The sequence below is a fragment of the Electrophorus electricus genome, chromosome 17, assembly GCF_041902795.1.
Source record: "Electrophorus electricus isolate QZ-2024a chromosome 17, ASM4190279v1, whole genome shotgun sequence".
NCBI lineage: Eukaryota > Metazoa > Chordata > Actinopteri > Gymnotiformes > Gymnotidae > Electrophorus > Electrophorus electricus.
In genome coordinates, this window is record NC_137513.1 from 8,247,679 (window position 1) to 8,272,028 (window position 24,350).

The 24,350-nt window shown below is 40.8% G+C and overlaps 4 protein-coding genes across 12 annotated transcripts in view; all 4 read right to left on the minus strand.

The window, feature by feature from the left end:
• Positions 1-1,138: 1,138 nt before the first annotated feature.
• On the minus strand, positions 1,139-5,845 carry LOC113578733 (claudin-8-like). The gene has a single exon (XM_027012174.3). It carries the CDS (start codon positions 4,003-4,005, stop codon positions 2,941-2,943), a length of 1,065 nt encoding a protein of 354 aa, XP_026867975.2. The 5' UTR covers positions 4,006-5,845; the 3' UTR covers positions 1,139-2,940.
• A 198-nt stretch (positions 5,846-6,043) lies between these two features.
• Positions 6,044-7,671, minus strand: cldn8.1 (claudin 8.1). Its single transcript, XM_027012171.3, has one exon. It carries the CDS (start codon positions 7,228-7,230, stop codon positions 6,454-6,456), a length of 777 nt encoding a protein of 258 aa, XP_026867972.1. The 5' UTR covers positions 7,231-7,671; the 3' UTR covers positions 6,044-6,453.
• A 2,120-nt stretch (positions 7,672-9,791) lies between these two features.
• Positions 9,792-14,947, minus strand: cldn8.2 (claudin 8.2). The gene has a single exon (XM_081700608.1). The coding sequence runs from the start codon at positions 11,282-11,284 to the stop codon at positions 10,361-10,363; it is 924 nt and encodes a 307-aa protein (XP_081556734.1). The 5' UTR covers positions 11,285-14,947; the 3' UTR covers positions 9,792-10,360.
• A 6,301-nt stretch (positions 14,948-21,248) lies between these two features.
• Positions 21,249-24,350, minus strand: part of tiam1b (TIAM Rac1 associated GEF 1b) — a 55,567-nt gene continuing 52,465 nt past the window's right edge. For all 9 annotated transcript variants that reach the window (XM_081699784.1, XM_035534027.2, XM_081699778.1 and 6 more), the window contains one exon: positions 21,249-24,078. In XM_081699784.1, the coding sequence (XP_081555910.1) occupies positions 23,543-24,078 (536 nt within the window). In that variant the 3' untranslated portion in view covers positions 21,249-23,542. The remainder of the gene's footprint in view (positions 24,079-24,350) is intronic.

Below are 24,350 nucleotides of genomic sequence, written 5' to 3' on the forward strand. Positions count from 1 at the left end.
TTCCTTTAGATCGAGTGAATTAGCAGCGCGGGGTAGGCAAAACACACAGAAAAAGTTATATCATTTAAATTCAAATTTTCAAATTCCAGTGCTGGAAATGTCCTGCTGATCAAAAATGCCTATGTCGATATTAAAAGTTTAATTTCTCTAAGCCTATAACTCTATATTCCCTAGCTTTGGCAAGGCCTGTGTATATGTCCTCGTTTGACTTTCTTTTTCCATCTTCGCTCACCTTCCTGTCCCTTATCCAGTTTTGTATCCACGTTTCGTGTGTTAACAAGATCTGTCACTTTAATAAATGTGGCCGTTTGCAGCCATTACCTAAAGCAGGGTAAACTGCAAGGAATCTCACACGTAATTTGGAACTAAAACTAACAACTCCACAGTTTATCTAGTGAATTTCATGGGTTAACATTAGCATGAACTAACGTGAGCTAGATAGGTAGCATACTCTTTAATTTAATCGCAGTTTGTCGTGCTTTGCTGATTTCCTGCATGTACCATTACGTCAAACCCAAGATGTTCGAAAGACTGAGAAGAGGGACGGTGGCCATACTGAGGTGACAGGGTGCTAGAGAAAGACACGTTCATAAATTTCAGACAATTAGAAGGAAACGAAAGACATTTAGTGCATAAAAATATGCGCTGTAGAGCATAGATTATATTTAGAATCTAAAGTGTTCACAGTAATGTACAAATGTAGGCTTTATCTAATAATTGATTAAAAATAGATAACAAATAAGATAATAATTATCTCTCTCTCTCTCTCTCTCTCTCTCTCTCTCTCTCTCTCTCTCTCTATATATATATATATATATATATATAAATCTTAAAATATTAAATAATCCAATAATTTGGGTTATCATATACATTTTGAAGTACTGGTTTTGACTTTAATGCTAAACTTATTAAGTTTATGCTAGATGGTGTTGGGGTGTTAACGTGAACTTCGTTGGCTTTGCAGAGCTTCGCCGAGGAAAACATTTACTAGCCTCCACTAGTACAAACTAAACTCTACTACTGCACTACCAAAGCACACACACTGTTCCAGAGAATGTTTGTAGATCCCCTTTTTATTTGATCGCCTGTTCATGACAAACTTTTTAAACATCCCATTCTTTCTTTATAGTTCCTTGTTTGGAGTTCTTTTCCTTTCATTTTTCTTCTAAAAAACAAGAAGAAAAATGAAACCCACCCATCTATTTCTTTCAGGTAATCAAATATCTGTTAAATGTATTTACAAGTATTTGTGAGTCCTCAAATATAGCTGCAAATGATATACACCCCTTCAGAGTTCTAGTGTTGACACAATTTTAAATGTAGTTATAGAGTCACATTTTCCCAGAGCTAATATTTAAAAAGAGGCCTCATCCCTCTTAATGGCAACATGGTAAACCACACAAATCACATTCTTCCTGGACTTTTAGCATTACATTTTATTGAAAGATTATCACAACTCTATCACAAAGTATGGCTACAGCTGTTATTTCTAATGTAAAATCCTACTCTCTAAAATGTATCAATATGTTAATATTCTAACCAACATCATTAGTGCTGACAACAAAATCAAGTACAAGTTGAGTTTTATGAAAGACAGTAGGAAAATAGCAGGAAGTTATAACTAGTGTATGACTGGCTCAGTACAAAAAGCAATTCCCTTAAATTACATATCTAAAATTAAATCAAATGCACTGCAGAAAGAAAATGATATCATTTTTCTGTTTAAAAACACTACATAAATGCAACATTTGTATTCATACTTATTCTATCATCATTTTTGTACTACTTAATCTCTAGTAACCCTTATGCAAGTTTGAATATAATTTATTTATACGTAATATACAGCCATAACCTTTAAACCACATGCCTTATATTGTGTAGGGATACCTTGTGCTACCAAAACAGCTCTGACCAGCAAGTCATGGACTCCAGAAGACATTTGAAGGTATGGTCCTGTGGTATCTGACACAAAGATGTTTGCAGCAGATCCTGTCAGTGGTGAGGTTGGGCTTCAAATACATAGGACTGGTTTTCTAAGCACATCCCAGTGCTTGATTGGATTGAGATGTGTGGAGTTTGGAGGTCAAGTCAACACCTTGAACTCTTTGTTACTCTTTGGTTTGAAACAATGTTTAGGTAGGTGGTAGATGTCAAAGTAACATCCACTTGAATTCCAGGACCCAAAGCTTCCCAGCATCACACTGCCTCCCTCCACCAGCTTGCTGTCTTCCCAAAGTGCATCCTGGTGCATCTCATTTCCAGGTAAGCAACGTGCAAACACCTGGCCATCCACATGATTTAACAGAAAATGTGAATCATCAAACCAGGGCACCCTCTTTCATTGCTCCATGGTCTAGTTTTCATGTGCCCATTGTAGGTGCTTTTAGTGGTGGACAGGGGTCAGGGGGCATTCTAACCGCTCTGCAGCTACGCAGCATTGGACTGTATGTACTGACATATTTCTGTTATAGCCAAATGGTTCAGCAATTTGTGCTATAGTAGCTCTTCTGTGAGATCGGAGCAAAAAGGCTAACCTCAATGACTTTGCATGCCCATGACCCCGTTGTCGGTTCGCTGGTTCTCCTTCCTTGTACTGCCTTTGGTAATATACTAACTACTGAATACCAGGAACATAAGACAAGACTTGCTGTTTTGAAGCTGCTCCAACTCAGTTATCTAGCCATCACAATTTGGCCCTTGTCAAAGTTGCTCAGATCCTTAGGCTTGCCAATTTTTCCTGCATCCAACACATTAACTGATTTGTCATTTTCCATCTAATTTATCCCACCCCTTGACAGGTACAATTGTACCAAGATGTTTAGTGTTATTTATTTCACCTGTGGTTTTAATATCAGTGGTTTTAATGTTATGGCTAATCAGCATATATCATTTATAATTATTCTGTTATTTACTGTTGGAAATAGTTTAATGAAACTGTCCTCATATGTACATTCCAGAGTTGGAAGGGGACAGTGTCCTGTGTGGTTTAATCCAGGAGTTGCCATATCCAGATGGTGCAAATAGTTTTTGGGAGGTCTGTACATCAGTGGGCAGATTGTGGGTGGGCCCATCATGACCGGCGCGGACAGGTGCAGGCAGGAGGCTGGGCTTGGCGGAGTTTCTGGGCGTGGAGTGTCTCCAAGTGTCATGGGAGCTATGCATGGATCCCTGGCGATGGTATGCGGGCACCATGTTAGCATGGTTCAGCAGGAGGACATCAGGAGTGAGTTGGGCTTCATTGAAGGTAGGCTGTCCACCAGCGGGAGGTACAGCAGGCCTGAAGGCTGTGTGAAAGGTTTGTTTAGGAGCCAGGCCATGGCCATATAGATGTGGTTGCTGGGGCAAAGTGCTGACTGAGCTGTGGGTGTAGGTGAGCGGATGAAAGCGCGACAATGTGGAGCTTGCGGTCCCGTATACAGGCTGGTAGAGGCGGTCCGAGTTCAAAGTAGAACGGCAGCAGAGGAAGACAACCCCAGACAGGAAGAGGAATGCCCCGGTGACCCAGCCAATGTAGAGCGCCTCACCCAGCTCCCGCCGCTGGGCATCCAATAGCAGGGGGTTGTAGAAGTCCTGGATGATAACATGGGCCGTCCAGGAGACTGGGATGAAAACGCAGATGGCAGCCATGATCTGCATCACCCCTGCAATCACAATGAGGAGGGCTTTGAGGCGGTTTTGGTCCTGGAGGCAGGATGTGTTACGGAGACCCAGGAGGGCCGCCAGCACTCCGAGAAAACTCAAAGCGACAGAGCAGCACATGAGGCCGCGGGAAGCTTGCATCTCCGGCGGCAGGTAGAGCAGTGAGTCGTACACCTTGCACTGCATGCGGATGTTCGCTTGGCGGAAACAGTTCATCCACAGCCCCTCCCAGCGAGTCTCCATGACGATGATGTTCTCCTGGATGAAGGCGGTGACCCGCCACATGGGTAGGCCTGTTGTAGCAGCAGTGCCCACCAGCCCGATAGCACCCAGGCAGAGAGCAATGATCTCACATGCGTTAACCATTGCTCATACACGCACACACAAACATGCAAACACGTTCTCACCACAAATAGGAGCTGAAGCCCGAGCAGTACACCAATACAAAAAGCCTGAACCTGACTCAGTGGTCAGAGTTACAACTGTTCCTAAGCAAGATGAAGAAGAACTGACTATTATCCAGTTACACCAGTGGCTAAAGTCCACTACACAGTTTTCCCAGTGATAGGACAAGGCATAGCTAGTTTTCCCAGAATGAAGGTGGGTTGTCTGCAGTTTATGTTGAGCATAATCCCAGGCTTAAGTTATGTCATCCTATTAAATCCACACAAGAATTAGACAGAGCGCAGCATGGCACAGGCTGTACTTTTGTGTCAAGTATAAATTGTAATGGTTTAGAGCGTGCTGACTCATGGTCTCTATCGTTTTGGGAAGTGAGCTGCTCCTTCTGGATTGGTTAGGGCCGATGAGGGTTTCTGGTCACTAAATGTTTGTTGTGCCCTGCTCATGAAGGACATAACAGTAACCATCTCACACTCAAAAAATTAATATACTCAAACAGACACCCACATGCTCTCTCTGTCCTTCTGCTGTTACTTTCTCTTTCATGGCCTGTTTTTGCGGGCATTCGTGTCTGCATCATTTAGATTGTAAACTCCCCATTATCATATAATCATATATGGTATACTGTAAACTCCCCATTATAATTTAAATTCCCTTTATCATAATTTAATTGCCAGAAGTTCTACTCTTCTACTTTAACTTCAAAGTTATCGCCACATAAGAGAAATCCTCGGATTTACCACCAGAGGGCATAGATCAGTGATCAGTGTAATAATGGAGCAGTCTGAAGCCTGAAACAGTCTCTAATAGTGGACCTGTTGAATATATGTACTAATTACGCTTTCTCAGACTGACAAATATTACCCTCAATAGCTTGGTAGTTCATGAGACAAAAGATGTATTTAACTAATAATGGTGTTTACTGTAACCTGCATGCTTTATGTTTAAACAGTTTAAAGATGTTAAGTTTAAAGGTCATTTATACCCAGTATAAAAGTGTGAAAGGTTAATTATGACATATAATTATGGACACAGTGGTTAATTATGCATACACATGGTACTGCTATGAGTCTTTCTGTGACAAAGCTCTAGAACATGCAAATTTGGTTTATGTAATTTTCCTGTATTACTAAACTGTCCATGTTATCTCAAGGTGTACCTTCACAGTAAAGTCTGGTCACATTGTTAAATATAAACTGAACCTTTCTCTCACTCATCCCACACTTGCTCTGCCTGTTTTCCTATGTGCTTGATGGAGTTACCAGAAATTAGTTTGTATTCACAGTTTTTGAAAATTTGGATAACCCATGTCCAGAACCCCAACGAATGCTAGGCTCCTTACTCCAACATTAACTCTCAATACCTAGTAACCGCCGCATAAACATTCCACTTTTAAAGACACAAGATTGTTTTTTAAAAGATTCTTTTTTCTGAATAAAAGATTCCCTGTGCACTTTTGAGTTTAAATCTCACTTTGAAAACATTTTCTTTAGGTTTGACCTTGGAACTTGCTCTTGCAATAAGTGTAAAACTGAAATCTGTTCTCCAGCACTGAGCAAATTCATTTATGTGCATTCTTCTCCCCAGTAAAAGGTGGATTAGCAATTTGTTCTTCATTTCCTGGTTAAGTTGTAGCTATGTGTGGTTCGGTTTCTATAGATGTAAGGGCGTGTCCAGTTAAAGGTTTTTCAAACAATGGCTGCACATTATATTTCACTCCCTGTTTGACTGGGACGACGGGGTAGTGAGATCACCAAGACGCTCGTGTAAACAAAGGTACAGACATCAGTCAATAAAACTGAGTCGCATGCCAATAGCTCTAGTGTCCTTCAACAATGGAGAAAAGGGCTTTCCAAAAAGCACACTGTCATCAGAATACAGTTCAACATTATATAAAATGTGAATGTAGTAAGGACAAAAAAATAAGGATTAGGTAGATATACTGGCTCGTGCCTACTAAATCTACAATCTAAAGCTATGATTAAAAACCACCAATGGAACCGACATTTAAATCTTTTTTCAGTGTTTTTTTATATGATCGATATATTCCTTAAAGATTACACAGAAAAATAACCACCTATTATGCCCTTCACAGAAATCCTGTTATTTTTAATCTTGCGTGCTTCTTAGCAACGTGTCCAAGAATTTCAATGTAGGTCAGTTATTAAGATCTTGGACCAACTTATCATTCATCTTAAATAAAATGGAGAAATGTCTGGACAAAAGGTAAATGGCATTTTCCACATAGCAGATGGTGTCTATATGCACGTAATGCAGCCACTTAAGGTAAACTGAAGTCCTTTTTCTCTACCACACACACATATATATGCATATACAAAAGATATAAACATCGCTGAAGTTCCCCAAGTGTCTCATTTCAGGTCCTTTTTTGGAGCCTTTCCCAAGAAGTCTTCACAGGTACGCGACGGCACTGCGGATAGACTGCTGTCTGGATGGCTGGATGAATGAAGTTCTTCTGGATGGCTGAATGAACGAAGGGTCTCTGGATGGGTAGCTGTAGGCTGCTACTGGCCTGGGCTGGAAGGCCATGGGATGCGACTGGTATGCTACGTAGGGCACGCTCTGGGGGTAGGCCACGTAGCTCCGCTCCACGCCCTTGTCTGCGGAGCCGCTGCAGCAAGTAAACATGCAGCCGCCCACGAAGAGCAGCCCCCCCGCCACCCAGCCGATGTAGAGCGCCTCACCCAGCTCCCGCCGCTGGGCGTCGAGCAGCAGGGGGTTGTAGAAGTCCTGGATGATGACGTGAGCCGTCCAGGAGACCGGGATCAGGCAACAGATGCAGGCCAGGATGATTATAAAGCCGGCCACGACGAGCACCTTGTGCTTGGTGTTATCGTTGCCCTGGATGCAGACGGTGCACTTCATCCCGGCGATGGAGATGATGAGGCCAATGAAGGCAAGAGCGACAGAGCAGCACATGAGGCCGCGGGAGGCCTGCAGCTCCGGCGGCAGGTAGAGCAGTGAGTCGTACACCTTGCACTGCATGCGGATGTTCGCCTGGCGAAAGCAGTTCATCCACAGCCCTTCCCAGCGCGTCTCCATGACGATGATGTTCTCCTGGATGAAGGCTGTGACCCGCCACATGGGCATGCCCGTGCTGGCTGCAGCTCCGATCAGGCCCACCAAGGTCAGACACATCGCTGCTATCTCCAGTGCATTGCCTCCCATTCTCTGTCTATAAGCTCAGGCTCGGAGGGCGTGAGGAAGATTCTCGGGAACGGCACCAAACCGAAGCCGATTCAAATCATTCTAAGTCCTGTGCTCGATGCTCAACCAGGAATAAAAGCAGATCAGATCTTTGGCAAGAGCAACACTGAGCAGGCCGAGGAAGAGACGGGCGCAGGAGCGGATTCAGCTGAAGGGAGGAAAGGAGAGTGCCGCTCACCTGAAGTGCTTCTCCGTGTCCCGGCCAATGAGCCGCTGAAAGGCGAGCACCTCTGCTGCTGCCTGCTGCCTCCTCCTCCAAAGCTGGATAGGATGGGAGGGATTTCCAGACAGTTGCCATGAAACTGTATCCACCTGTGACTGTTTGTGCAGGAGGAGGAGGGGTAGCGAACAGCGCCGGGCCATCCACTGGATGCTCACACCCTTCCCCCTGCACACACAAGCACACAGTCTCTCTCTCTCACACACGCGCACGCATGCACGCGTGACTTTGAGCGCTCATTATTGCCTAAAGCCATCATAAAACAATAACACAGCACACTGTGCATTTTAATAACCTCCTCCACCAAAAAAAAAAAAAAAGCTACCTAAGGTTTTGTATTTGCATCTGAAATTTGAAAGTTGTTTTGAGTTCCGTTAACTAGTCAACCCTGGGTTCACTGGAACAATCGCTGTGTTGTGTCTGGGCCTGTATGTTGCCAGGGTACTAAGCCATAAGGAAGAGGAAGAGCAGAGAGCTATAGATCAAGAACGTGCCTAATGATAAACAAAAGATAATGGCATTGTCATGTCAAAAGGTGTCTGGGTGATGCAAAAATCGCACTCAGATCACTCTTAATGGGCTGTTGCTATATCAACGGAGAGTCGAAAGACTGCATACATCACTAGAACGATCTATAGAAAATTAGTTGCTTTCAGGATGTTTTCAAATACAACAAATGCTAGGAAATGCAAATCTGCATGTAAGAAAACTTACTTACCCTGCAAGTAAAAATGCTGATCATAGTGAGACTATGTTGTGGTTAGGAAATCTTAGTTTCACTTTATTTACAAGCTGTTTTAAGAGTTTTGGCTAAAGCACTGGTTTAAAAATAAATGTTCAATAGGCTTTAGCAATGAGACAACCTTTGAGACAACCTTTTACAATGTAACACTGTGGTAATTCAACTTGATCTAATGATAAAAAGGGTTTAAAATTGGAAGTGTTGTCTGTCTATAAATTCATAGGCAGACAGTGCTGTTGATCCAGGTGTTACCCAAAGAAACCTATAAATAGTAAGCTGAAGAAACATATTTCGGTCCACTGATTGCATTGTTTGCATTATTTTTGCCTGTTTAACTAATGGAAAAACAACTTTACTTGAACTGGTTTACAGCCGTGAGCAGTGGTAGCTCAATGGTTAAGGTAATCCATTTGTAATTGGATAGTTGCTGCTTCAAGTCCCACCACTGCCAAATTGCCACTGTTGGGCCCCTGAGCAAGACCCTTAACCCTCAATTGCTCAAGTCAGAATTGCAAGTTGCTTTGGATAAAAGTGTCAGATAAATGTAAACAATATAGCAAGAAAAGACCCAGAGCTAGACTCCCAATACAAATGTATATAGAGGACATAAACAAGTGGTTATCATGGAGTGTAATTAGTGTAGAAAATGGATTGATCAGCTGATCCATCTACCCCTCTTTTGGTTTGGTGTATATCAAGAAACAAATGTGACACTGAACATTGTTGTCTGTGTGTATATAGAAAGTATATAATTCTTACACATAGGTACAACATGATATCGAACATTGTTATCTGAGGATGTCTGTAGGTGTGCTTAGCTACAGACATCCTCAGATAACAAGTATATAAATATATACATTTTTACACATAGGTGTAACATGACATGGGGAATCCAAGTCAGACACGATGCACGTTTTTGTGGATTACTGTACAATTCTTTCCTTAGTTTTTGTCAGCACCATTTCTCCAACAACCTGATTCTCCTCAGGACAACAGCACCCGGCAACCTGGAAGAACACGTGCTGCCTCTGAGACACATGGGCCCAGCCACTGACCAGCTCGGTGCACATGGAAGACAGAACCATTCTTTGAGCTTGAGTTCTGGGAATAGCACACAAATTCCATGATCATTTGCACCACTCGGGAGCAACGGACACTACATTCTACGGGGTGGAGAAAACAAAGAACTGCTTATGCAATTCTGTTTAAGTTGTGTTAAAAATGGGTTGTGTTAAAAATGTAACCAAGTAGTCCCAAAGGGAGGCCATGAAAGTGCACAGTGGTGTGTGCAAGCATGTGTGCTCTGTCGCCTAGCTATAGTCAAATCCCTGTGGCTACATTTGCGTTGTAGGCATGTCTATGCAACCGTGGTGTTCAGGATCATTTTGGGTTGGTAAGAGTGCAGACAAACACAGCGTCCTCCTATCTAGAAATGCACACAAACAGGTTTGTCCAGCGCAGTCACGTCTGCTCTGGAGCTACTAGTGCAGAATAGCTTCCGCTCGTTATTCAGGTTAATCATCAAAAGAGAATGTTTGTGAATTTAGTGGGGAGAAATAAAACAGCGTACATTGTTATTTATGTACAAATATTTATTTAGATTTTTTTTTAAACAATGAGTCCAAATTTCAGTGCTTGAAAAAAACTACATATTCAAATATTCACACTTCTGAAGCAGAATACAGTGCTTTCACCAATTAAGCATCTTTAGGGGAAAGTATATATGAGAGTGCAAGAATGTTTGAGGCCAATATTTGCCTGCCAAAGCAATACCTCACATTCAGCTTCTCAGAAAGCACCAGCTCCTCTAGTCTTGTGCAAATGGTATCCATGAACAAGTCCTTCTGAAAATGTCCATTTGAGATCAAAGAAGCAGTCTTTCTTTTGCTGCATTCCAAATTCAAGATTAGAATCATTGCAGTATATTCGCAGCTAGCTAAATGGATGGAGCGGAAATCACAACCACAGAGACAAAAACAAAGCAATAAAATAAAATAAAACCAAGAGTTTTGAACTCGTGTTTTGTTTATGGAAGAACCCAGCTGAGCCCTTGAACCTGGCTCATGGTGGTGGCTCCTCTCTGTCACGTAGAACGGCCGTCCAGCTTTCAGTACCCTGGCTACAGCTCCTCAGTAACCAGGCCGACTGTAGACCACAGATCCTGGTGGTGGGGGAACTGTGTAAGCTGGTTGGTAGGTGTAGGCTGGCTGGTAGGTGTATGCTGGTTGGTAGGTGTATCCAGGCTTGTAGAGGCTGTTGGGAGTGTAGCCGGCTCTGTACAGCACTGCCATCTGGTCCTCCTTCTCTTGGGTGTGTGGTGCGTGCCGGCAGAGCAGGATCACGCCGGCAGCAAAAAGCAGAGCGGACGTGACCCAGCCGATGTAGAGCGCCTCACCCAGCTCCCGCCGCTGGGCGTCGATCAGCAGGGGGTTGTAGAAGTCCTGGATGATGACGTGAGCCGTCCAGGAGACCGGGATGATGGTGGCCAGGCAGCCGACCAGGAAGAGGCAGCCCCCGGTCACCAGGACGATGTGCTTGACGCGCGGGCGGGAATCGACGAGGCGCGTGCAGCGCATGCCCACGGAGGAGACCACCACAGCGATGGCAGTGAGAGCGACAGAGCAGCACATGAGGCCGCGGGAGGCCTGCAGCTCCGGCGGCAGGTAGAGCAGTGAGTCGTACACCTTGCACTGCATGCGGATGTTCGCCTGGCGAAAGCAGTTCATCCACAGCCCTTCCCAGCGCGTCTCCATGACGATGATGTTCTCCTGGATGAAGGCTGTGACCCGCCACATGGGGAGGCCCGTCACGGTGGCGACGCCGATCAGGCCGATGAAGCCGATGACCAGGGCGACCAACTCGCAGTGCACAGCTTCCTTACGCTTCCTCTTCTCCTTCAGCAGCTGCTCCTGGTATGCGTCCTTGGCTGCCTGATCCATGTATGCGCTGTCCATGTATGATTTGTCAACGAGCGAGCGATCCATATAGGACTGGCCCGCGTAGGACTTGCCTGCGTAGGACTTGCCCGCGTAGGACTCAGCCGTGTAAGACATGGTAGACCAATAGGTGGGACACGCAGGAGGGAATCAGCGTCTTCTGATGCAACTCTCCCCCTACGTCTCGCTCTCTCTTAACTCCGTCTCCAACCTGGAGTCGTTTCTCTTGGTTTCACTCACAGCTGCTGTGTCTCAACTGAGAACCAAAACGTCAGATAGGAAGATTTTGTGTGGCAAGAAAAAAAATGTGTTAACAATGCTATGTGCCCCGACAGGTTTGTCTGCATCAGTAAAAGCAACTGGCAATACCTGAATTGTTCAAACAACCAGAAAAATGTAGAACCGGTTGTTACCCATGTTACCCATGTTACCCTGTCAGCTGGTGTCCAAAGGAAGAAAAGGAGAAAAACATTAAGAACACAACTGAAAACTCAAACACTGAGAAATGTTTTAAAATATAAAGTCTTCTAGAACTTCAGGATATAAAGAGAATAAATAAGTAGCTACGTTTTAGTCTTTCACATTTATCTACTACTCCTTAGGTGTGTGAATAGTAGTATATAAATCAAATGTATTATTATTATTATTATTATTATTATTATTATTATTATTATTATTAATATTACTGTTGGCAACGCACATGGCCCACATGGAAAACTAAATCTCTCTAGGCACCATCAAACATTAGCCCACAACACTGTTGACCATATTTAGCACAAAGGCAAAGAGTGTAGCATCCCTAGAGTGTGTAGTCTGCAGTTCTTTAGCACACTGAACGTTTTTACAAATTTTAGCTTTATAATACATTTTTGTATTTATTTGTGATAGTAATAGATTAAGAATTAAAATATTTTATGCCTTTATGACTTAATAAACATTTTTTTGTTTTCTTCAGTTTTGTAATCTACACACATCATCTGCAATTTTCAGATGTAAATCACAAATCTAAAAAAACAAAACAAAACAAAACAAGACATTTAATTATTGATGGCGAACTTGCAAATTACTGAATCCTCAAAAGTTAAACCTGCAAAAGTGGACTTTTGTAAATGCGTGTTTGCTATGGTTGCTTTGCTATCAGTCATGCCTCTCATTTATCATTTTACCCAATTTTTTTTAACCTACTATTTATTACTGTTGTTTATTCCTACTCAAGATGTTTACTTTTATCCATATTGTATTATTTAATTGAAGTAACTTTGACTTATATAATATTTTTACCTGAGCTATGTGATGCACTGCTGTCTTAAATATGTTTTAGAAATATAAGAAATATACCCATGAGTTGGGATAATTTGATAATATTCCTCAAAATTCGAAGGGATTAAACACTCAGCGGCCACTTTTTAAGGTACACCTGTTCAACTGCTCATTAACACAAATATCTAACCAGCCAATCACATGGCAGCATGTGTTTAGGCATGTAGACATGGTTAAGACGACCTGCAGAAGTCCAAACTGAGCATCAGAATGGGGAAGAAATGGGATTTAAGTGAATTTGAAAGTGATATGGTTGGTGGTGCTAGATGGGCTGGTCTGAGTATTTCAGAAACTCCTGATCTACTGGGATTTCCTACATCACCATTTGGAGGATATACAGAGAATGGTGCAAAAAAAGAGAAAACATCCAAAACATCCAGTGAGTGTCACTTCTCTGGGCGAAAATGCCAGAGGTCAGAGGGGAATGACCAGACTGGTTGAAGCTGATAGAAAGGAAAAGCAACTCAAATAACCTCTCGTTACAGCTGAGGTTTGCAGAAGATAGTCTCTGTATGCACAAAATGTTGAACCTTGAAGCAGATGGGCTTCAGCAACAGAGGAACTTGCTGGGTGCCAGTCCTGTCAGCTGAGAAGAAGCAACTGTGGCTATAGTTTGCAAGGGCTCATGCAAAAATGAGACAATAGAAGATTGGAAAAACATTGCCTGGTCTAAATAGTCTTGATTTCTTCTGGCGATGGTGGGGTCAGAATTTAGCATATTTATGGCAACATGAAAGCATGGATTCGTCCTGCGTTGTATGAATGGTTCAGGCTACCAGTAGTGGTATAATGGTGTGTTTTCTTGGCACACTTTGAGCCCCTTAATACAAATTGAGTGTCTTTTATTACTTCATTATCCCCATCATCACACTATCACAGCATCATCACCACTGCCAACATCCACATTACCTCCCTAAAAGGCAAATAGGCATTGCAAATGTCACATGTCGTGATTTTCATTTGGGATGACTCATACTGGATAATCATCATTTATGTTCTTTTCCTGGATCAACACCAGTTTTGTCCAGTCACTGAACTGAATCAAGTACTTGAATCAAGTAAAAACAGTCAATAAGAAAAACATTTTTGATTTAAATGTAATTGTTTATTTAGACTAGATTTTAGATTATTTAACATGCCAAGAGATATGTTTTTGCAGTGTAGCATGTGACCTTATTGTCGGCTATACAGATCCTGCATAGCTAGCCAGGTATTCCTATTATTGATTATATTGATTCTAGATAACCAGTTAGGTCTAATTGTTGATCCTGGAAAGCCAATTAATGCAGTTCATGGGTATGATTCTGGATAGTTATTGTAGTTATTGCATTTCATGACTACTGATCCTGAATAGCCAGTTAACCATATTACTAACTAGACAGAATATGGCAACATGATTTCCAACATGAATTACAGTGCATAGCCTGGAATTATAGGATGCACTTTCTCCCATCTGGTTTCTGAATGTTGGTTTATTTTATGGGAAAATGGGCTACATTTCAAAATCTTTTGTATGTTGAGTTTTTTTTTGTCATCTGAGGTTAGTCGTCTATAGAAGTTAATAAATAAACTGTAGGAGGATTTACTTTCTTTTTGCCATGACTGTATATGCATCAGGGGGTTAATTACAAAGTGCATAAAGACTAAAATAAAAATACTGTTATTCAGCTGCAGTCAAAAAGTTTACACAAATCTGAAATTATAGTTTGTCATGTGGCATATACCTGTCAACAGAAAACCAGTTCAGCAGGGCTTTGATAGAATACATTGGTGTTTATGATGGGATGCCAATAGCGTCTGCTTAAAATTAATATGTTTGGGAACTAAAAAAAGCAAAGACTCTCTCATCTTCACCAGCAGAGCATAAAGGATACAGAACACCCTTTAAATGTACCATTTAAAATGTTCATTATAAACTTCAGATGCTTATGACATACTGTCTGTTCAGCGCACACTAATTTTTCAAATGCAGCCTACATATGGAAGTTTGCGTGTCCATATATTGTCTGTTTGTTTGTGAGGTTGTTTTCAGGTGTGGTGAAAATTAGTTCATGAAATAAACATGCAAACAAGTATCAGCGAAATCCTTAAATGTTTCAGAAAATTGGTATATAGCCCCTTGTTTTGAATGAATGTCTGCTCTCATGCTGTAAACGTTCATCTAGGTGTACGCTTGATGTTTGTGCCTCTCCATGATAATAACACTGGCAAAAATATGGGCCGGCAACTTGCTCACGGGTAGTGAGGTTACCACAATGACACCCACCATGCATCTGCAGTGACTCGCAGGACGTGGGCTTGCTGACAGCAACCAATACCAGAGCTGACATGGGAGATTAATGTCATGTCAACATTTAAATGTGGAAGGGAGCTAAAGGGGAGGGGTTACATGTGCCAGCCATGCGTATCATTGGTGTGCATTGAAACTTGACTGTTGATGAGTCTTTGTAGAGTGCATGTCACGCCACACTCCCTTCCTAGAAAGTGAAATCCTTACAACACTGAGAAATGCATTCAGAACAGGTAGAGCAGGGTTTTCACAGTGAACCATCAGTGGATAACACTTCAGCTTAGTGGCTCCCAATTTAACTTGATGAGCTGGTGGGTTGAGTCAGGTGTGTAGGAGTGGGGATAAAACGTCACAACTCTCCAGGATTTGAGAATGTCAGTCCCAAACCCCTCTCAAACATCTGAAACAGGTGAAATGGTATAGGCCAAACTCAATCAAGTTTTGACCTTGTCCCACCTCTGAGGTTTCTCTGGCCCCACTGCTAGGCACATCTGTCATCTCTCACAAAGACAGGACAATTATATCCCAATACTTACTTTGGCTCAGTCCTACCATAATCACAAATACCATTTTGTTATTTTGAACAGCAAATCAATGCTAGCATGAATGATTGCCTGAGGCTGGGCTACCTAATGATTGACTTAGGGTCACTTTTAATTGGTCAGTAGTGGGCAAACAGTGTTTAAACAATAAGACTAGATCAAAATAATATGAATTGGAGGAGTCAGGGTTGGAACTGAGGGATGAAACTTGGGTAAATCTAATAAAAATGTTTTGCTCTCTCTCTCTCTCTCTCTCTCTCTCTCTCTCTCTCTCTCTATATATATATATATATATATATATATATATATATATATATATATATATATTCTGTCTTACCCATGCTGTATTTCAATTATATAAATTATTTAAAATTCAATTATTTATATTTTAATTATTTGTATTGCGACATGGAATTATTGGCTTGTGTATTGTTAACAAATTCTCCTGTTACCTTAACACCCATGTAAATGCCTAAAAACTAATAAACCATAGCAAAATATTGTTTAAGAACCAATTGGTTTTATATATTATCAGCACCAAAGTGAGCTGCACATGTTTACTAGGTTAAACTCATCATTAGACAAACTGAAGATGTTGAAGTTGTACACATTTTCATTCCTGTGTTGGAGTTCATATTGCAGGCTTTCTCATGGTTACAAAAGTGGGCAATTTCCTTATCACAATAGGGAAACAGGAAGTTGACTGAGGCCAGCCTCCGCAACAGGTCTGAAACTACTCTCTGTACATTTTACCTGCAATGTCTGCTACATTCCACACCTGGCTACACTGAGCAACACTGTGCAATGTTATTTTTGTCTTGATATTTAATGGAAAACTTCTCCATAAATCACTTAAAGAAAATAAGGTATTTATATACATTTGTAATTGGCAGTCCCAAAAGATAGAAGCATCCAAAGAAATGAATATGAGAAGTTGGAAAAATACCACAGACTTAAAGATGAAATAGAGAAAATGTAGAATGTTTACACCAGGTTGTCCCAGTAGTGACAGGTGAATTTGATGCTATTACGCCAAAGATGCTGGATTAGCTCCAACAGATCTCAGGGATGATTAGATCAATCTTAGTCCAGAAGAGCACAGCCCTAGAACAGCCAAAACACTGTGCCATATCCTCAACTACCAGATGAAGGACCTCTCACCACAACATCCTGTTTCTCTGGAAACTTTGTGTACTACAATCTCTCTCCATATTAAGGCAGTGCCTGTTCATGTAAGTTTGTTTAAAAGAGAGACACCTTAGAACCGCCTTTTTGTTTTGATGCTATAGGTCACTTGAGGAATTCTCTGGCTACAATTGAAACTGTTTGTGTAGATTGCTTTTCTGCGCTGTGCAGGACAAGGAGCCTTGACAGAAACCTGAAAACCAGTCTAACTGGTCAGACTTCAGCAACGTCATCCTTGTCCAGAGTTTGATATGTAAACACAACTTCTTTTCCTTTTCTAGTAAAGCAGGGACAGAAAAACAAAATGTCCAGCCTCAGGGGGGAAAAAAACCCTTACAGAAGCCTGTTTTAGGGAAGGTTAATTTATTTAAAACAGAAACTACAATTCTTTATGATAAAACAGAAAATAATGTTTCATTTGATAGTTTAATGGAATAAAAATGAAACCTATTTAAAACCACTTTAAAAGTTAAAAACAAAGGGAAGAAGCAATTGTGATGATATGTGCAGGTGGTGCTTTCCTTAGGTCTTAAACATTCCAATAATGTCTGAGCCAAAGATGAGATTTTAGCCAGCAAGATACAGAGAAAAAATATTAGGCTTTCAGGGATACCAACCAACAGTCAATATTTTACCAGTGAATTTCTGGAGGCGTTTATAAAAGAACACATACCATATACAGTATATGCACTTTCTGCATGAATAGATAACAATGAAAAAAAGCTAAATATCACAAAATTACACAGATTGTTTCCCTTTCACATGCTGACACTCTCTTCCTATAAATGTCTTTATCTGAATATTTAAAACAGACTGCTTTAAAAATGTAATATACATTACACATACGTGGCCCCACCTAGTGGTTACTGTTATATTGCTGAGCGGAAACGTAATACAGTTGCTTCAGTCCCTGCTTGGTATCAGAAAAAAACAATCCAAGCTAAAACCCATAATTCAGTTAGAATATTAAAGCCAAAACTGCTCAGCGTTGTGTCCGAGTAAATGTTTGTTGGCGCTGGCTGGTTCCAAATATATGCCACAGTGTAATGATATAGGATATTTGGTGCTACTGGACTATGGGATACTTAATTAGTTAATGAGACAAAATTCTGATAATGGAATGACAAAACATATATGGCTGAATAAAGGAATATTCCATCATTTTTCAGTCTAATCTCTATCCATCACATTTGTAGGATATAGTAATTTACTTCAGACAAAAATGCAGTTGCAAGTACATAATATGCATTGATGCATTTCCTAGTACTTAATAAAGAAGGGTTAAGTTGGTAAACGGTGTTTACCTACAGGCATTTACATACTCCTGTAAATAAATAATGAGCTTGTGTAAATAGTCTACTCAGTGTTTTGACATAAATTGTCAAACATTGAGCAGCGGTTATTTATACTGATCATAACCTGATTACTCTGCTGGGAAGGACTCATCTCTGTATGTATGCTATGTAGTAACATCAAACACATGCACTCAGACCTGTGTTCATGAGAACAACAGGTTTCCCATTCACTGCAGCACAACAAGCATTACTAGCATGCTGGAGTAAGGCTTCAGTTTGAACATCCTCTCTGTACCTTATAATTACAGCCGTAATGCTGCAAAGATTTTGGGAAATGGACCGGGCTGTTGTTATAGTGAGTGTTGGTTCTTTTCATGCCTTTGGTATTGTGTCACTGCAGGCACTCAGTGGAGCTCTGAGAGGTTGTTTCATGCTCTGTGTTCTCTTCCTGTACATGAGAGGAGCCGACGCTCTAGATGTGGACCAGAACACTCTGGCTCGCATTATCACTTACATTCAGGAAAAAATACGTAAAATAATGTCAAATATAAACAACCTACAGGTTTTGACCCTCTTGAAGATGCAGCCCGTGTTGAAGACAGTAACTCAAAGGACGTGAAAAATGTCTCAAGACTGTGAGAAATTTAGGAAAGCAAAAAGCTGATTGAGGCAAAGCCACAGAGCAATATCTGCTGATGATGGAAATTTGAGTATCTCTCACATGGGCTGTGTGGTTTTCTACACATACATGTACATAGTGATGCAAGTCACTTTAACATTAGCTACACCCTCAAAAATGTTTAAGCTTATCAGTGTCTAAAAGCTTTGGTCCAGTTTTTGGTCCAGACATCCAGGTGTGAACAAATGGAGAGAATTTTAATGAGGTTTGTTTGAATATTGAATCCAATGAGAAGTATTCTTTTCATTGGTCTCTGTTTTAGCACACCACAGCACTTATCAGTAAACATATACATAAAGCTGTGTGAATTAATGAAGGCTTTTTACTGTTGTTAAAAAAAAAAGTGGTTGTTTGTATTATCTGGAGTTTTGATGTTAGAATTAAGCAAAGCACATAGAAAAAAATGATTTCTGCATACCTGTTATATGATCAGCAGGTGCATTGGAATAACAATAGACATATGAGAAGAAAGGCAGTTTCTGCACACAGCTATAACTCGCAAAACTTCAAAATGCTTATTTGAAGAAAGAATTAACATTTCAGACAGGGACTTTTGTCTGTCATACATGTATGTGTGCTTTGCGATTACACATCTTCATCCTGGTTGTCACAGAAAAAAATAGTCTTGGTCTAAGCATCAGTGGTTGAGGTGTTGACTATGGCTCTTGCTTCTGTATACACAATAAAACTTCTTTTTCTTTTTTTTTAAATAAACATGACCATAAAGGATTTATAACTAACAGAGATCATCTTGCAGAACCAAACATGGTGCAAAGGATAGCAGGGCTCAGTCAGAATACACTTTCCTGAATCCAGAATACACTTTGAAAATCTATAATATATGTATTATAGGTCTAGATGAAATACGTATTTAGCTGAGGCTGGCGGGGCTTGAGTAGTTTTCTAACTGAGTCCACTAGGTATAGAATCTGTCTGCACTGAGATGATACCAACTTACTGCACTTCACACATCTCCCCACCAGAGGTAGTAGTAGCACAGTAGTGGCCTTGACCAGTATTAATTAAGCATTCCTTATGCTCTGATTGTATGGCATGTGGTATCATATCACAAGCTATGTCCTGGGTGTCAGGGGCATTGCTTGGGCAGATAAAGATTTGGTGCTCAGCCCAGTATATTGTTTTGGGTTATTCTCCAAAATTATTCATTTTTACATTTTAATTTAATGCGACACGGGACATCACGTTAAAGCAGGAAGAGTGCGGGGCTAGTAAGACCAAGGTTATGTGTTTGATACCCATGGAGCACAAATATAAGAGTGTCTGCAAAAAACAGAAACAAAACTTAACGTATTAACTACTAAGGCAAAAAAAGAGGAAACTAAAAGTGTAAATGTAAGCTCCTACTATGCACAAAGCACAGAAATGTTTCTTCACCAATGTAATTCTTCAACAGTTTGCAAAACAGTAGTGCAACAACAATACATTTTATGTAATGTAATTCATTCCATTTAGCTTGTATACACATTATTGTTTACTTTTACTATTGCTCGCTGAGACAGATGATTAATATACATAAGTGCTAGTCTGAAGGAGCATATACAATATGGAATACACTTCCAAGAATGATCTGGGTTTGCATGGACAGTCTCCCCTAATCTTTTTTCCTTCGAGCATTTGAGTTCAGTCTTCTCCTCATTTCCTGTCGGTCCACATCAACCATCTCCCCTTAAATGTTCTCCTAACAAAGAAACAATTCATAGTTCAATTCATATTCACAATCAATAGTTGTTTCTCAGTGATAAGCTACTTCAAAATGAGTCATTCAGTTAATCTCTTCTTGGTTAAAAATCAACCCACAAACAATATTTTAAACATAAATGATTAAGATGAAACTTAAACTATTCCATCTAGCATAATTTTGTGAGAATCCTGATAAACATGGTCAAATACCTTTAAATACTAACAACATTGATTTCATTTAATTGCATCGTTTAATGTGTTCCTAAGACTGTTTTTCTGTGATCCTCAATGAAAAACTCATTTCTCTTCACCACTTTCCTCTAGCCCCACATCCTTTCCACTCACCATTTCATCTCCTTTTCTCCTAACTAGCAACAATATTTTATATACAAAATGATCATGCTAAAAATATAACAGGAAAGTGGTGCTTGGTAGGGTTGTTTGATAGATAATTAGGAAACTCTGGCAGAATATCTGTCCTTCTCTTCAGCTCACTCATATACACCTATTCCCATTTTAAGCCATACAGCTAATCTTCAATGAGAACACTTTTTGATACATTAATTCAGAGGTAGTTAGCAAGCAGTACAGATTTAATTACAACTACATCTTGTACAACTTGTCATTCATAGCACCAACCTCTTAAATTTCTGATAAAATCACAGCGAGTTAGACACGATAGCGAAATGGTAACTTCCGATTTCAACCCGCTCAGCTGAAGGTCTTGTTGGATATCTGATCAAATGGTGACTGTCGACATCAATTGAATGTCCGCTGAGAAAACGTTAGCGCTTTCCCAGATGTGCGCCAATTTCGCTAGGTGTAGAACTATGTTCTAAGCACTGTGCTACTATGCCACACTGTATAGGTTGCACTGTGAAAGCTGTGTGCTGTTGGGACTGGCGTGATTCACCTTGGACGAAAGCACATGCTAGCCTGTAGCCCTCTAGACTTGTGGCAGTAACCTGCGATTCTCACAGCCCCACCCTAATGAAAACTGGCTAAACTTAACAGGGAAAAGAAAGAAAACAGCTGGACCATCAGACAACACCAGACAGTTTTAAGGATATTTATGAAACCAAATTTATTTGATATAATATTAATACACAGCTCTATTTACAAAATAAAATTTAACACTCTGTAGCACAATGAGTACACTTTGTAAGTATTATTCTACAGTAAATCCATCTAAAATATTTTCCACTTTTCATTTGCTCCTTTTGATTGCATTCAGCAAATTTGGATTTCAATAATGAGAAAAAAACAGTATGTAGAAAAAGAAAGAAAAATAAGTACAACAATAACTCCATTAATCTATTGTACAGGGTTATGACCAGGGGCTAAAAATAGTCCTTAGAGACCCCAATCCAGCCCATATTTTTGGTCTTCTCCAGCCGATCTGGGTAAACAAGAGTCACTGAATAGCTCGAACAGATCTAAAATGTGGACTGGCTCTGGGTCCCTGAGAACAAGCTTCAGACATCTGGATCAAGGTGTGTACTGAAGTGAGCCTTGGGAGGGGGGAAAAGCATCATTGAGTGTGCATTTAAACCAGGTAAGAGCAGTAACTATTACAATCAACCAAAAAAAGAACACCGTTTAATTACTGTCAACACTATTGCCTTTGCTAACAATTAAAAATTCAAGTAAAACAGGATCCGTTGGGGGAAATAAACCATTAACCAACATAAAAGAAAATAGCACAAAAGAAATTCTAAAATGATCATATTTAAAAACTGTGCCTTTATTGCATGTGAAAGCGAGACAGAAATATTCCACTGCCTTTCACTGATGCTCCAAACGTGCAGGAGGTAGGGTTTTTATGGTAAAGAAGGCCTTTATGACAACTCAAGGGCCACCATACTAGAGTTTAGTGTTTTTCTCTGGCTCATGAAAGTTATACTCATTGATATTCAGGTGATGAGTTGAATTGACTGCTTTAAACCAGAGCGAACAATATAGAAGATAGGACTCCAGGACTGGAAGCAGATAGCTACATCTGTTTTAAGAACTTGAAGCTGCAAATTGTTCTACAGACACCATGGGAAACACTAACTGATGTTCATCATCATCATCATCATCATAGTTCTCCTTTTCCCTTTTGTTTTAATGGATGTTTTATGTTAAACAGCAAAAAATGCTGCATGACTAGATTAATAACTGTATGCCATCTGAGGTTCTACCCCTACACTTTTAATTTACATAAGTGTATGTAATAATCTATGTACAAAGTGTTAACCTGAATTCTTTAATCTTGAATCCTTAAAAACATTAACTTAAAAAAAGAAAATATATACAACCCAAAAGGCTGCTCTGAAAACATCACTGTACACATTTTGGACAATATTTAGCTTACTTAAACTCATGTAATATTTATCATACTAATTCTCACTGTGTACTTCAGAAGGGCATAAATAAAGACCCTTTTTAGAATACAACTTCCAGATGCTTAATATGCAGAAATAAACAAATAAAACAACAAAAAGTGGAAAAAAAAAACTCAGTTTTGCCAGCAAGTGGCATTCTGAGTTGCATGGCATAGCTGCCATAGGGAATGTGCAAATATAATATTTGATTAAATTTTCCTGGTCGTACTTCAAGGTGTTCCCCAAAGTGTACGAGCTTGTGAAGGAGAGATTTCTATGGTCTGCTGATGTCTGTGGTGGAAAAGCACTATATCATACAGCTGGATGTGTTCTTCAACCCGTTACGTATAATTAAATGATTGTAAGCACCGCAACCGACAATATACGAGTGAGTATTTGAGTGCGTTTGTGTGTGTGTCTGCTGCCACCTGTACATCACTGATCAGACCATTCCTCAGGTCCCTGCAGAAAAGTCAAATGTTATCCGATTCTGATTGGGTTCTGATTGGGTTGAATTGCAATTATGGTTGGTTCATAATGGGTAGAATTCAAAAGGACAACATTTGAAAAATTTACTCCCTTCTCCCTCCAGAGGACAATTGCTTCATATTTCACAGGATATAGCATTAGGTTTGATATAGAATGGGGTTTGGGATCCTCCCTCATCCTAATGCCTGACCACTTCCTGGAGACCCATATTGCAGTTTAGTTGGCTGAAGTCTTCCAGCCAATTAAAATCTTGAGATCAGGTGTGTTAAAACAATGGTTGATAAGATGCTTGAATAAAGGGAAAACATTTAGAAATGTGGGTCATAATTTTAAAACCATGGTAGGTAAGAATATTTATCTTTATCTTGGGGAAACATTTTCATTTCTGAACTGCGGTGTGGCGCTTTACGTGAACTTTGCAAGAAAAGTTCTCCTATAGGAGGACTGAGGGGCAGCCGATGTGGCTGATCCAGAATCAGTTGTTTTACTTCAAGACGCTAGTTAGCCTTCAGCTCTGCGACGCGTCCTGTGCATCTCCGTCAGGACTGTTCTCATCCCGTCGCACCCAGATGACCTCATCACTGAGCACTGCCTGCTCATCCACGCTGGCCACAGACATGGCACACTGCTTTCCCAGATGAGAGAGCCTCAAAGCATGCTGGGATGTGGCTTCCCTGCCTTCAGTTTTGGTTTGCTCGTCCTCGTCCATTTTTCTCCCAGCAGCGTCTCCCCCCAGTGACATTGCCAAGAGGGGCCCTTCCAGCTCCTGCTCCGTCGTGGGGCTCAGCGCTGAGTGGCTGTGGTCTTCATCACCTTCCTCATCGCTGAGTATATCCGTCTCTTTCACCTGCTCGTGCTCCTCGTAGCGCTGCAGGTCGAACTGCTCCTCCACCCAGCGGTCTGTATCCCCCGGCTGCAGGGCAGGCTGGGAGTCCGGCGAGTCACCATCCGCATCGCCATCCGCATCGAACACAATGTCCGTGTCGATGGTGAAACGGTTCCGCACCAACTTACGACGGCCCAACATGCGTGTGGGGGCAGAAGCTGTGTGCAAACATAGGAATTAAACATCATAACATGAGAATATGTTGTACAATAGAAATTACTACAAAAATAAATAACTATACAACATTACGCATTATACACTGGCAAAGAAATGTGACAGTCCTTGGTGTGACTGGGAGGTGAGTGTACCAGAGGGGTGGGAGGTTCGACATAGATCGTTCTAGCTTCTTGAAAAATCTGGAATCACTAAACCAAGTTAAACGCAGGAATTCTGCTTCACGGTGAACCCTTCAGATGAAGCTAGGCAGTAG